Raw genomic sequence first — 15,611 nt, forward strand, 5'->3', positions numbered from 1 at the left:
TCTAAAAGGATACCATCTGGGTAATTTTTTTGTTTAACATATGTTTTTGTTTTTATGTTTTCTTTTTTTGTGAAGCATTGCAGGTGTGCAACGGGCTGACAATGGAACATACCACTGCAAATTGCAAATTGAGGATGAAGAAATAGTTTCAGACCCCATCTACATTCAAGTAGAAGGTAAGATCAAACTTTTTGGAATCCATGACAGTTTGAGAGGATTGCCACCTTATAACCTGCAATCAAGAGATTGTTACATAAAGTAATGCCATGAGAATGATTAGTGGATGCCAATAGAGCATGATTCTGCCCGAAACACGAATTGAGTCCAAGGATGCTATGACCACTGATAGTCCAGATTCTATTAGTGGAGTAGTCACATCTGCTGATAAAATCTGTAGCTTGTTTTGTACACACACCATAACACCTACTTTTAAGACTGCACCTTTGTCATGTCTGGGGCCAATGGTGAGGCCTGTGTATATAGCTCCTGGTAAGATAAAGGATACACAGAAAAAGAGAAAATCTGTGTGCAGTATGTTTTTCTGTAAATGGGCCAAGTTAAAAACAGGACTATAGGAACCAATTAAAACTTTGCTTTTCTATGGAGGACACAATATAAAACTTTATAATTTCTTTCAGCATATACTGTATTTATTGGCAAATACTATCAACAAACAATTTGTCAGCAAAAAAACAAGGTGCAAAAGAGTACTGAGAACAGACAACAGCTCAAATAGCCTGCCCTTCGGTGGGTCCCCGCTCAGGTCTCAATCTAGTTTAAGCTCATCTCGTGCCATTACAAAACCAACAAGGGCCATATGCATATTAGACTGATACCACCCAAAAGGGCGGTTCAGATCCAAATAATGTGTCACTGTCACATGTCTGCATTGATCCGCCTGGACTCTACTCTGCACACTGTTGCAATGAGTCTGGTGTTATGTCATTATATTCCATCTACCAGCTAGCTATCTACCCTGTATCTGAAGGAGTGCACAGAGTAGAAAAGATTTTGTATTGCACATTAACCGTAACTGCGTTGTGAATGTCACATCATCATGACAGATTAATCTACAGTTGCAAGAAAAAGTATGCGAACCCTTTGGAATGATATGGATTTCTGCACAAATTGGTCATAAAAGGTGATCTGATCATCATCTAAGTCACAACAATAGACAATCACAGTCTGCTTAAACTAATAACACACAAAGAATTAAATGTTGTCATGTTTTTATTGAACACACCATGTAAACATTCACAGTGCAGGTGGAAAAAGTATGTGAACCCCTAGTCTAATGACATCTCCAAGAGCTAATTGGAGTGTGATGTCAGCCAACTGGAGTCCAATCAATGAGATGAGATTGGAGGTGTTGGTTACAGCTGCCCTGCCCTATAAAAAACACACACCAGTTCTGGGTTTGCTTTTCACAAGAAGCATTGCCTGATGTGAATGATGCCTCGCACAAAAGAGCTCTCAGAAGACCTACGATTAAGAATTGTTGACTTGCATAAAGCTGGAAAGGGTTATAAAAGTATCTCCAAAAGCCTTGCTGTTCATCAGTCCACGGTAAGACAAATTGTCTATAAATGGAGAAAGTTCAGCACTGCTGCTACTCTACCTAGGAGTGGCCATCCTGTAAAGATGACTGCAAGAGCACAGCGCAGACTGCTCAATGAGGTGAAGAAGAATCCTAGAGTGTCAGCTAAAGACTTAAAAAAGTCACTGGCAAATGCTAACATCCCTGTTAGCGAATCTACAATACGTAAAACACTAAACAAGAATGGATTTCATAGGAGGATACCACAGAGGAAGCCACTGCTGTCCAAACAAAACATTGCTGCACGTTTACAGTTTGCACAAGAGCACCTGGATGTTCTACAGCAGTACTGGCAAAATATTCTGTGGACAGATGAAACCAAAGTTGAGTTGTTTTGAAGAAACACACAACACTATGTGTGGTGAAAAAGAGGCACAGCACACCAACATCAAAACCTCATCCCAACTGTGAAGTATGGTGGTGGGGGCATCATGGTTTGGGGCTGCTTTGCTGCGTCAGGGCCTGGACGGATTGCTATCATCGAAGGAAAAATGAATTCCCAAGTTTATCAAGACATTTTGCAGGAGAACTTAAGGCCATCTGTCTACCAACTGAAGCTCAACAGAAGATGGGTGTTGCAACAGGACAATGACCCAAAGCATAGAAGTAAATCAACAACAGAATGGCTTAAACAGAAGAAAATACGCCTTCTGAAGTGGCCCAGTCAGAGTCCTGACCTCAACCCGATTGAGATGCTGTGGCATGACCTCAAGAAAGCAATTCACACCAGACATCCCAAGAATATTGCTGAACTGAAACAGTTCTGTAAAGAGGAATAGTCAAGAATTACTCCTGACCGTTGTGCACGTCTGATCTGCAACTACAGGAAACATTTGGTTGAAGTTGTTGCTGCCAAAGGAGGTTCAACCAGTTATTAAATCCAAGGGTTCACATACTTTTTCCACCTGCACTGTGAATGTTTACATGGTGTGTTCAATAAAAAGATGGCAACATTTCATTCTTTGTGTGTTATTAGTTTAAGCAGACTGTGATTGTCTATTGTTGTGACTTAGATGATGATCAGATCACATTTTATGACCAATTTGTGCAGAAATCCATATCATTCCAAAGGGTTCACATACTTTTTCTTGCCAATGTAAGTATTTGAAGTCTTCACAGTTTCAGTAATCGAATGCTTGTTGTAACAGTGTACAGCCTCCACTGTATGTATGTGCATTTTGAGTTCTACATGCATGCTTGTGCGAATGGTTCCCAAAAGAGCATCCTCTGGTTTTAAGTTGGTGTGCCCAGTGGGCAGCGGCCTTTGGGTATGGTCATTGTCTTAATTCTGGACACTGTCATAATCCTCTTACTTCTTGATATTCTCCACCCAGTGCTTGGTTGTTGTGACTCTCTGGTGTCAATATTTCTTTGTGTCCCATTGCCCGATCTTTGTCCTGTTTTGGCACCTGATTCCTGACTAGACTGGATTATTCCCACTGCTTGAATATTACATCTTACATAACGACTGGTCAATGATCATGTGGCATGTGCTGTAAAAAACAAAAGCAACAACGTTTGGAGACCGCACAACCATTGTGTGGTTTGTAAACTGGGAAACCTGCAGACTTACACCTATGCCCAGGTCTATGTTAGTTTGAGAAATAAAGTCTGTTTGATTAGACCAACTACTGTGTATGTTAAAAGAATTTTGCAGGAATTTCCTATTTTTTTTCTATATCCTCTACTTAAAACAATAGCTTCAACCTGCCTCATGTTGAAAAACATGTGATATGGTTCCTTACCACCTCAAGTTAGGTCTTCCTACGATGTATGATTTTGGAGGAGATCACAGTACCTGAAGCCACAAAGAGTTCTTCTGAGTTCTCCAGTTTTCATCAATGGGAACGAAACCATTAATAACCCAAGGACCCTCTTGTTAGCTTAGTTAAAACATTAGTAGAAACCTAACTCAGTCCTCCTATTTATTTTTAGGGAGCTTTGCTAAATATCAGGAATAAAGAAATATTCCCCAGATAGTAATGACCCAGCGTATTCGGAAATCTGCTAAATGTGTATTACTTTCTTCTTTTCTAGGTTTGCCACATTTTATTCGCCAACCGCAGAGTATAAATGTCTCTAAAAACACTCCATTCAATTTCACTTGTGAAGCTGTGGGCCCCCCCGAACCTGTGGAGATCTTTTGGTTTAGAAATAGCAGGAGGGTGAATACAATTCCTGAGGTGTCACCTGCTGTTCTCACTATACTAGGTAAGTTGCTGGTCCAGTGCTTATTATTTATATACTTATATAGCTATGAAATAATCTACCAGGGAAGGGATTTCTGAAACAAGTCTATTCACTGATTGTGGAGAATTGTTATGGGAATTTCAAATGTCAGGCCAAAATAGCAAAGTTGGAAAAATGGCAGCGTTGGAGAATTTTTCCAGCTTGGCTACTTCTGCCTAAAATCAGATAATTACACATGTGATAAAATATGGTAATGGCGTGATGAAATGCTTTTATTAATTCAGAGACATTTATAAATACAAATGTTTTTTCTTAATTTGAATATGTCTATTGAAATATCTAACTAAATTGATTATTATTTTGTGCATTGAGAGAAATTATATTATTTTAATTTGAAAAATGCTTGACAACTGCTGCTGATCTCTACTTACTAACATAAGGGGCAATACATTGTGTATTTGTTATATACTTGTGTTAAAGAAACACTCTAAGCACCATAACCACTTCAGCTTGCTGGTTATCTGATTTCTTACATGGTATCACACAGTTGCAACTCCCTGCTCGATGTCTGTACTAATAACACTGGACAGCAAATGAATTTCTAAGCAGGAACTTCCTTTAGCTCTCCTGAGCTAAGCCCTCCAGTGCAGGGCTTAGTTCATTGGCTGAGAGCATCAGCTGATCCCCAGTGACACCAACTTGCTGACTTCTTTGCCATGGATTGGCATTGGAATGAAGTGATGATTATTTAAGCACATTCCTATATTGCAAAAATGCTTGCCAAAGGAATAATCACAGCAACTACAGTCAGAGATGAAACTCTCAATTGATCAAGCTTAAAAACAACAGCATTATCCCTGACTGAAATCAAACTTGAGATTTGAATAAGTACTCGAGTTACTGCTACTGAAACGCTAACAACCTCTGATCTCTCACATGTCTTTGTTTATTGTATTTTTAATAAAGCTGTTTTATAAACTCTTGCTAATCTAGAATGTTTCTGTTTTCTAAAAAGTAAAATGTTTCAGTTGATACCTTCTCATTAGAGATCTTTAGTCTCTGGAATGGAACATTTAAACAGAGTTAACTTGTTTACTGATGTGGTAAGCCTCAGTCCTTTACCCTAATTAGTCACAGGCAGAATAACTGCACCTTCAATGTTTTACAGATGTGGTCTAGTTACTGCCAGATGCTAATAGAAGAATTTCTAGGACTGTCTTTCATGGAGTTTTTTAGGAAAAGATAATTACTTTCACCTCTGTCCCCCACGGTGTCATAAAACTTTATAAACCACTACTGTGCTCTGTGAAAGGGATAAGCGAGAGAGAAATGGTTTTAATTAAAATCCCTCCTGCCCACGACAAGTGTGTTTTAATAAAACACAAAGCAGGGAACTTCAGGGGTATAGCACTTATTAAAGCTGAACGTGACTGAGAATGATCTCTTATTTTCTGCAATAAGAGGAATATTCTCCATCAGCAGTTTTTTTTTTTTAATCAACATATCTCCCAAGTGTCCCTATTTAGGAAGGAGCGTCTCTATTTAGGGCCCAGAACTCTCTGTCCCATTTTTCTGTCCTAATGTCTCTCTTTGCTAGTAGGTTCATATTGTTAGTGTGTTTGAGTGTATCACAGAGCTCCACAGCAATAAAACTTACAGTAATGTGTATTTAAACTGCAGTAAATGTTTTTAGGAATCTGTAAGGAATAATCTCATATTAATCATTATAATACAGAATCGGTATGTGTAAATAGGATACATTGTTCGTGTTATAAATTAAATTTTAGTTACAAAAATTATTAGTAAGTCACTTAAAACATTTTAAAACACCCCTGGTCACACTCTGTTAAAGTGACCCGTTTGTTAATGCCTATAGAATACATAGAACAGAATCTTTAGATAATCTTTAGACTGGAAAATTGAAGAATTAAAAAACTGCATAACTGTGATTTGTTTATTTTAACCCAGAGCCTCACACTTTCTCCAGGTGACTGGGATAGGGTATGGTATGTTTGCCAATGCCCCCACAACACATTCCACACAACGGGAGAGATTTATTCAAAATGTGTTCTGAAATGAGGCTGTTTTGGGTCCATAATTTCTTCTAATCTAAAAATGTTATGAAAAGCGTTGACCTTCCCATTCTAGCATCCCACAGTTTTTGTGCCTTTGTGCTACTTCTTTTGAGATTTATTTATTTTGCAAATTCAAGTCCGGTACTGGCTTTTCCCAACTACTCTGCCATAATTAGTCACAGGCAGAATACCTGCTGGATTTTTTTTGCTTCTGTGTGGTAATCTATTCGTTCTTTACTAATATAGTTAAAATAGCAATATAATTTTCTAATGAAGAACTTTTATCTTAAAATTTTCTTTTATTTTCTTTTTTGGCACTCAATGCATATGCCAGAACATAGTTGCCGATTTCTGAAGCTGGCTTTAACTGAAAATGTCTGTGATTTGGTATGACTGTTTGAATTTTTGATTTATGGAATGAGAAAATATACTTTTTTTTTTTAAATATATTTATTCGTTCATTCATTTATTCTATAAACAGTGTTGATATACTAAGCCGTTACACTTTTGTATTTAGACCCACATTTCTTTTTAGAACTTCTGTACTTATCTATTATTAGACTAAAATGATCTGTTTCACTATAATATTGTAGCTAAAGGGATCCTATAGTCCCATGCTCCTCCCTGTGTGCGCATTAGACCTCCCCATAGGAAGGCATTATTCAATGCTTTCCTATTGGGAAAATCTGACGCTGGAGGTCCTCATGCAGAGTGTCAGATTTAATTCAGACAAACTGATTTAACTAACTGCTGACTCATTGACAACAAGTGAGGGGTTAAAATGTGTGCAGTGAGAAGCAGGGCTTCCTTCTGCTTCCTGTCTGCAATCCCTCTACGGGTTAAATTAACAAATACTATACCATGGGGGTCAATATGACCCAGACTGATTTTCCTCCCTAGTCGGTCTTCTCACACCTCACCCCTCTGTCAGTCCTTACATTGGCTTCCTGTATCCTATAGGAGTCAATTCAAATAACTAATTCATACCTATAAAGCACTGAACATTTCTAGCCTTCCTCATATCTCCTCACAGATCCATAGGTATTCCCCTTCTTGGTCTCTCCGCTCTGTCCGTTGCTCGCACCCGTTCGGCCAACTCATGCTTGCAGGACTTCTCGCGGGCGGCTCCCTTCCTATGGAATAGCCTGCCTACCACCATCAAACTCTCCACTAGTCTTCAATCGTTTAAGAAGGGCCTTAAAACCCATCTCTTTAGGAAAGCTTGTGGCCTCCCAAAGTAACCTCTACCTCACATACCTGTCTCTTGTTCTCTCCTAAAGGGCAGCACTCTACTCTCTCCTCCAGCTCTGCTTCACTCCCACCTTATTTGATTGCTATTTCCTGTCCTATTGTGTTTTACACCCCACCTCCTATAGACTGTAAGCTCGTTTGAGCAGGGTCTTCTTCAACCTATCGTTCCTGTAAGTTTTCTTGTAATTTTCCTATTTATAGTTAAATCCCCCCTCTCATAATATTGTAAAGCGCTACAGAATATGTTGGCGCTATATAAGTGGCATTAATAATACTAATAATAATACACCTGTCAGTTGTTTTAATGTTGTGGTTGATCAATGTAAATGCCAATAATAATAATAATAATAATAACGAATGATACCTGAACATTGTGTAAGAAGCAAGTGTTGTTTTTTTTGTTTAGCTCCAGCCTGCTGCTATGGTACATTGTGCACAACCAATTAAAGTCAAGCTGAGCAGATGTTTTACCTCACATTAGTTCAACGAGGCTCTGGGTACTTGCCAAACACCTCTGTCACCTCACACCGTCTGAGCTTGGCAGCTCCAGTTGATCCATTAATCTTCCTTAGAGCCAGTCACACCACCAAACCAAGTCAAAGGCAGGCTGTTTCCACTAATACTTTTCAAGATAACTACATAATCCACAGTACACTGTAGTGGGGGTGCATATGGAGAATTTTAAAATGGAGAGAAAAGAAAGAAAGGGCAAGAAAAGAAAACTGGCAAGTCCTATGTTACAAATCAAGCTAAGTTACTTAACACAACTAACATCCTCGTACTGTGTGACTTTAGGGGATGTACAGGGTAGCAGTACATGCACTAGGCCTCTTGTAATGTGCTGTTACACCTGTCACGTTTTTGATGGGAGGAGTCCAGGAGGCAGTGCCAAAAGGAAAAAACAAATTTGTAGTCGAGGAAAGCCAGGGGTCAGTTCAGACGGCACGGGTTCAAAGACGATAAAACAGGCAGAGGGTCAGATACCAGATGCATCAAATAAGGCAGGATAGGCACACTGAAGTTGACAGCACAGTAAGCACAGTAGAACTGAGCAATGTGGTAGAGGTAGACTGTGATTATATAGGGGAGAGGTATCCAGCTCTCACATTCTATTGGTTAGGAGGTGATTAGTCCTTTAAACAATTTCAGGTGTACTGTTCCTTTAAGAGGCCGGCGTTCGGGCGGGCGTGCCTAGTGAATGTAGAATCACACGTGGCTTTGGCTGAGGCTTCCCGCGGCAGAGTGTGGAGAGCCGCAGCCCGGAGTCCAACTGTTTCAGAAATGCTGGTCAGCTGTGCACGATGCTGGGCACACCGGAGTCCTCGCCATGCACCGAAAGGAGACCGCTGCAGGCGCGAGCGCAGACTTGGCGGGGGAGCCGCATGTAAGTGCGGTTATGACTTGTGTCCCTACCTATCTACATGTACTGTATGGGGAGGAGAGAGGAACTTAATTTTGATCTCTTTACACAATAAATCTGAAATTCACTAGTCGGTCTTCAACAATATCAATTTTATTAAATAACAGTGATGTAGAAAGGGGCTTCACATAGTGAGATAGAAATATTTGATTTTACGACAAATAAAAAAAGATAATGAGATGTTGCATATTGGATCATTTTACCATATGGAGATTGTTACAGTTTGTAGCTGAAATATAACTCATTTTAAGATGTACTTGTACGCATAGTAAAGTAAAGAGCATACATTTTGAGAAATGCAAAAATGCTAACAAATGTTTTGATTTGAATTCAAACAGAGTAGGTTTAATAAAACATAATTGTGCTTTTAATGTTACTTTTATTAAAGGTCACTTGTTGAAAATCTGGGGATGTAGATGGCATTTCAGAGTACAGGACAAATCAGGAAGGAAACGAGAATAAGGAAGGGAAAGTCAGTAACTGGGCACTTTTCTGACTCTTTAAAAATAAATCCTCCTGAAACATGAAAGGGAATGGAAGGCCAAAATCTATTCTACGTTTACTAACAAAAGTAATAGAATATAGTAATTTGGAAGAGTTTTAAAAAAAGTGTTGTTTAAATGCTGCTCCTTAATTCCATTCATTGTCACTCCTAGAACGTACAAGCTCAATGCCAACACATACCTAATTAGCCATCTCTCTGTCTTCCTTTTGCAAACTGTTAAAAGCCCACCTCTTCATTACAGCATTCCCTAATTCTCTTCAAAGGGACACTATAGGCACCCAGACCACTTCAGCTCATTCTGGGTGCCTATAGTGTCCCTATTGTACTTAGAGCTGCAATGTTAAACACTGCAGTCCCAGAGAAATGCTTTCCTGTGGGGAGGTCTTCTGCGTGCACGCGCATTAGCGCCCGCTCATCACGGGACATCAGAAAGGGTTGGATGTCAACCCTCGGTGCTGCGGTGAAATGAGTAAATAAAGGGTTTTTAACACTTGATTCATGTTGGTTGGGGGTCGCGAGGGCAGCTAAACTGTCCAGTTTTTCTAACATTGGGGATTTTCCAAGGAATTGAGAATGTATTTTTGTGCAAATGCGTCAGTGAGTTTCATATCATTATAACGCATGACGATGTATTTATTTATTTATTTATTCTCAAAGACTCATACAGACAAGACGTGCATGAACAGGTTTGCTATTTTTAATATATAATGAAACACAACAACAAAGGTGACGGGATAAAATAGGAGCACAACAAAACCAAAACAAAAGACCCGTACTCATTTATTTGTTGCCACAGTGTGTGTGCGTTCAATGCTGTAAATGTGTTTTAATTGGTATTTACATTTTACATTACTTGCTATTTATACATATAGCTATTAATCGATTAGGAGGTCGCCTGTAAATTATGTGATGTCCATCCCTAACTATGTTTTATAAAACAATAGCACCCAAGTCTACCCATTGCTAGAGTCTGTAATTGTGTATATGCAGTGAGGGAAAAACGTATTTGATCCCCTGCTGATTTTGAACATTTGTCCACTGACAAAGAAATGATCAATCTATAATTTTATAAATTGATTTGCATGTCAAAGAGTGAAATAAGTATTTGATCCCCTATTTGATCCCCTATCAATCAGCAAGATTTCTGGCTGTGGACAGGTATAAAAGACACCTGTCCACAGAAGCAATCAATCAATCAAATTCCAAACTCTCCACCATGGCCAAGACCAAAGAGCTGTCCAAGGATGTCAGGGACAAGATTGTTGACCTACACAAGGCTAGAATGGGCTACAAGACCGTCACCAAGCAGCTTGGTGAGAAGGTGACAACAGTTGGTGCGATTATTCACAAATGACAAAATAACTGTCAGTCTGCCTCGGTCTGGTGCTCCATGCAAGATCTCACCTTGTGGAGTTTCAATGATCATGAGAATGGTGAGGAATCAGCCCAGAACTACACTGGAGGATCTGTTAATGATCTCTAGGCAGCTGGGACCATAGTCACCAAGAAAACAATTGGTAACACACTATGCCGTGAAGGACTGAAATCCTGCAGCGCCCACAATGTCCCCCTGCTCAAGAAAGCAAATGTACAGGCCTGTCTGAAGTTTGCAGATGAACATCCTAACGATCCAGAGGAGAACTGGGTGAAAATTTTGTGTTCAGATGAGACCAAAATCGAGCTCTTTGGCATCAACTCAACTCGCCGTGTTTGGAGGAGGAGGAATGCTGCCTATGACCAGAAGAACACCATCCCCACCGTCAAACATGGAGGTGGAAACATTATGCTTTGGCGGTATTTTTTTCTGCTATGGGGACAGGACAACTGCACCGCACCAAAGGGATGATGGACGGGGCCATGTACAGTAAAATATTGGGTGAGAACGTCCTTCCCTCAGTCAGGGCATTGAAAATGGGTCATGGATGGGTATTCCAGCATGACAATTACCCAAAACACGCAGCCAAGGCAACAAAGTAGTAGCTCAAGAAGAAGCACATTAAGGTCCTGGAGTGGCCTAGCCAATAGAAAATCTGTGGAGGGAGCTGAAGGTTCGAGTTGCCAAACGTCAGCCTCGAAACCTTAACAACTTGGAAAGGATCTGCAAAGAGGACTGGGACAAAATCCCTCCTGAGATGTGTGCAAACCTGGTGGCCAACTACAAGAAACATCTGACCTCTGTGATTGCCAACAAGGGTTTTGCCACCAAGTACTAAGTCGAAGGGGTCAAATATTTATTTAACTAATTGAAATGCAAATCAATTTATAACTTTTTTGACATGCGTTTCTCTGGATTTTGTTTTTGTTATTCTGTCTCTCACTGTTAAAATACACCTACCATTAAAATTATAGACTGGTCATTTCTTTGTCAGTGGGCAAATGTTCAAAATCATCAGGGAATTAAATACTTTCTCCCTCACTGTAAGGCAGTGATAAATAATATGAATTAGGCACAAATACATTTTAATGATTAATGTCAAAATATTAAGTACTTTTTATGTCAGACAGACAGAAACACACGTTCATGTACATATGCCATAAAAGTCCCACTCATTGTCTGGATCTCAAACCAGCCATTCATGACACCTGATTTTGTATTTCATGAAGGAAAGCAGTCCCTTCCCAGTATTTTTAATTCAATGTTTATGAATTACACGAAAAAAAGGTTAACACAAGTTATAGGTGGTTTTCAATGTTTATTTCTGTTATGTAATTTTCAGAGAAGTGAAGATTCCAGTTTAACGTATTCAAATATTCAGTATGAGTGCCACCTGACCTTACTTTCAATAGATTCAATTATTTTTTAGTGGAACCCATAGCTGCTCTAGCTATCATAAAACCACATATTGTGGTTATCTTGTGTTTGTAAAATTTGAAGAATACCACTTGGAAGCACATTACTGGCAAGCAAGTGCCGTACATATCATGTGATTCTTGATTCTTGTTTTTATTTCCTAATCTTGTTGTGGCAGACTATTTTTGAGAGCTTGAGTATTTAATCTACGTATAAATCTGCTTTTGAGTTGAGTAATTTAACGGAAGACAATCAGTTTTACTGTAAACAATTACATTTATACTCCTATTTACACATTAATAAGATCAACTTGTTTACAGTATTTGCTTATTTTTGTGCAGTTTTTATACTAAAGGAGTCTGTACAAAAGTTGAAACAGATTTGATAGAATAGATATACACAGTAGCTAGACACAACACTTCCAGAATGCCATGCAAGATATGCAAATGAGCACAATTAAAGGGAGATCGTAGGCATTGTGTCTGCATCATTTCATTAAACTGACTATAGTGTCTGGGGTCCCGGGTACGATCATTTTATTCAGCATTAAAGGAACACTATAGGGTCAGGAACACAATCATGTATTCCGCACCCTATAGTGTTAAATCCACCATTTAGTTAGCTCTCCCTCCCTAGCAAACGTTAAAACTCACCTTATTTGCAGCGCTAACGCAGGCCCCTCACCCGGTCCGCCTCGTTGGTGACATTATCCGAACTTCTGATTTTTAGCCAATCCAATGCTTTCCCATATTCTCTGAAAAGGCAGTGTTTGCATGAAAATTCATGAAGGCAATTATTATACTCACCACAACAACTACATTAAGCGGGTTCTGGTGACTATAGTGTCCCTTTAAGCAGTTTTTAATGTTTTAATGCTAAACCAGAGTCCCCAGCATCCCATCCTCTCTGTGCTTATTTGGCTAATGATGCTGTATTAGCCTGTGCAGCAGTGGGCAGTTGTGATTGGCTGAGTGTCAGCTGATTGTTTTTTACCCATCAGAGCTCCAACTGATGAGTTTGAAGAGGTATAACTACAAGAAAGTGTGTGATCTCTCCCTTAGTCACACCTCCAGAAGGGACCAGATTGTGGGTGGCCAGGGACCCTTATTTAGTGCTAAACTGCTCTAAAGAAGTTTAACACGGAATGGAGGGACAGTGCCAGGGGACTCCAGGCACTATAACCAATTCAAGGAGATGAAATGGTTATAGTGACTACAGTGTCCGTTTAAGGCTGTTATAAATTCACGTCACAATTGAAGATTATGCTAGCTTTAGTGTACAGATAATCTTAATTTGAATAATGACAGGAGGCGAGTATTTTGCATAATCTTTCTTTACTAACTCCATAGCAGCAAAGAGTGACAAAACTTAGAACCAATCACAGTGTAGTATAGGGTATAAGAGGTGTGACATATGACATCATTTCCTCTTTAAAATTGCGACATCACAAGGTCATAAATGCAGAAAAATAACAGAACAACCTGAAAAAAGTCCATAGAACAAGATAATGGAACACTAATCTGAATAAATTGAACAGGAACAGGTAGAATGCAGACGAAGGCATCCTGCTTTCAAACGATGATCTCCCAAGACTTGATGATAAGGTTCCATGATGGGATGATGACGACACCTTGCATGGAGACCTTAATGATTCCCTGTGGTTTCTGATTAAGCTGAAACGAGAGTATAAAGTGTATTAGATTCCAGAAATGATTGTGTAAAAACAATGAATGTCTATCCCTTAATTTAACTTAATATCATCTAGTATAATAATAATAATAACTAAACATCCTCCCGACTAACGGTGTTAAATAAATATCCCACCCATATGGAGTATATATATAAATCTTCAAATGAACGTAAATAAGGCATTAAAACAAGTGCTACCAAGTTAGGTATTTATACAATAATATGAGAAAACAAAATGCCATAGATAGATATGAAATTAATAGGGAGGGAAGAAGGAAAGAGAGCAGGGAGGGAAAATACTCACCTCCTGTCATTATTAAAATTAAGATTATCTGTACACTAAAGCTAGCATAATCTTAATGACAGGTGGCTTCGTATTTTGCAATTTCAACGCTGGGAAAGCAGAAAAAATGCCGGATTATCAAGAGGACGAAAGTAGAATGTCCTAAAGGTGGATTCTTTGGTCCAGTCCGCCGCTCGTAAGATGTCCGAAAGGGAAGCGCCTGCCGCATAAGCGGAAGAGGCCGCTGCCCCACGTACGGAATGTGCTCCAATACCGGCAAGGGATATTAGCCATCTAACCCATCTGGCCAGCGTAGTAAACGAAACTGGGCCATAACGGCGGACGTAAGAGATGAGAAGTTGACGAGTGGAAGATTGCTGCAATGTCGCGGTGGCTTCCACGTATTGACGGAGAGTAGAGACCACGCAGAGTTGAGGGTCAGAAGGGAAGAAAGGGTAGAAGACCGAGTGAGAGTTGGACTTAGTGAGACGTGAGACCCGAAAGGTAACACCCGCCGGGCAGAATGTAAACGCGTCGGCGTCGAAGGCGCGTTCATCAGATACCCGTCGAAAATAAACCAGACAGAGCAGGAAGGTGAATTTTGCGGTAAGTTGGCGGAGTGACAAATCCTCGTTAGGAGGCCAATTTCGTAAGAATTGTAGGACCACGCCAGCGTCCCAAAGTCTAGAGTATTTCGGCTCCGGGGGTCGCCACAGGCGCATGCCGCAGAGAAGTCTGCAGATGAGCGGGTCCTTACCAACAGGTGTCCCCTGGGTCGGAGTATGGGCCGCTGAGATGGCTGACCGTACCACGTTGATAGACCGGTATGACTTTCCGGCAGTGAAAAGTGAGGTCAGGAAATTCATGATGGAGTGAGTAGGTGCAGTAAAGGGATTGAGGTCCCGTCCCACACACCAACTTGTCCAGGAGTGCCATGCTGATAAGTAGCACCTCCTTGTTCCTGGTGCCCATGAATCCCATAGGAGGTCCTTAGTTTCCTGCGATAAGTCCTCGGTTCGCCAGGAGCCACGGAAAGAGTCCAGGCCACAAGGGGCAGGCGTTCCTGCACGACTAGCGGGTGAGGTAGACCCAATGGGTTTCTGAGGATGGTTGGGGCATCTGGTCGGAGGAGAGGATCCCTGATTGAAAGTTCCAGACGGTCCGGGAACCATGGCTGGCTCTGCCAGAGAGGCGTGATGAGAATTATTCTCACTCTCTGTAGGCGGATCCGGTGAAGGACCCTCGTTATCATTGCGAAAGGTGGGAATGCGTAAGCACCGTCTCGTGGCCATTGTTGTAGGAAAGCGTCCGTTGCGAGGCTCTCCGGGTCTGGGAGCCAGCTGAAGAAAACCTCTGTCTGTCGATTGTTCCGGGACGCGAATAGATCTATGGAGAGAGGACCCCTCTGTACATCCAGTATTGCGAAAATATGAGGGTCTAGTTGCCAATCGCTGGCGTCCCGCCAGTGGCGTGAATACCAATCCGCCGTCGTGTTGCAGTCTCCTGGTAAGTGCTCTGCCAGCAAGGTGATGTTGTGTGGTAGGCAGTAATCGAAGATCTCTTTAGTGAGATCCACCAGTGCTTGAGAACGAGTGCCTCCAAGGCGGTTGATGTATCTTACCGCTAAGACGTTGTCCATGCGGAGTAGGATGCAGCAGTTGGATTGCTCCTTTGCCAGGCTGCGAATGGCGAATGATCCAGCCAAGAGCTCCAGGCAATTGATGTGCATCAAAAGCTCTTCGGAATTCCACACTCCTCCTGTGGAGGTGGTTCCGTCCGTTGCTCCCCAGCCTGAACGACTGGCATCCGA

At 40.8% G+C, this 15,611-nt stretch overlaps 1 protein-coding gene across 2 annotated transcripts in view; it reads left to right on the forward strand.

Moving 5' to 3' along the window:
* The window catches only part of MERTK (MER proto-oncogene, tyrosine kinase), a 133,116-nt gene that overhangs the window by 22,632 nt on the left and 94,873 nt on the right, over positions 1–15,611 (forward strand). For both annotated transcript variants that reach the window (XM_063443667.1, XM_063443668.1), the window contains exons 4-5: positions 76–176; positions 3,635–3,808. In XM_063443667.1, the coding sequence (XP_063299737.1) occupies positions 76–176; positions 3,635–3,808 (275 nt within the window). The remainder of the gene's footprint in view (positions 1–75; positions 177–3,634; positions 3,809–15,611) is intronic.

This window comes from Pelobates fuscus, chromosome 2 (genome assembly GCF_036172605.1).
Source record: "Pelobates fuscus isolate aPelFus1 chromosome 2, aPelFus1.pri, whole genome shotgun sequence".
In the NCBI taxonomy this organism is placed as follows: Eukaryota; Metazoa; Chordata; class Amphibia; order Anura; family Pelobatidae; genus Pelobates; species Pelobates fuscus.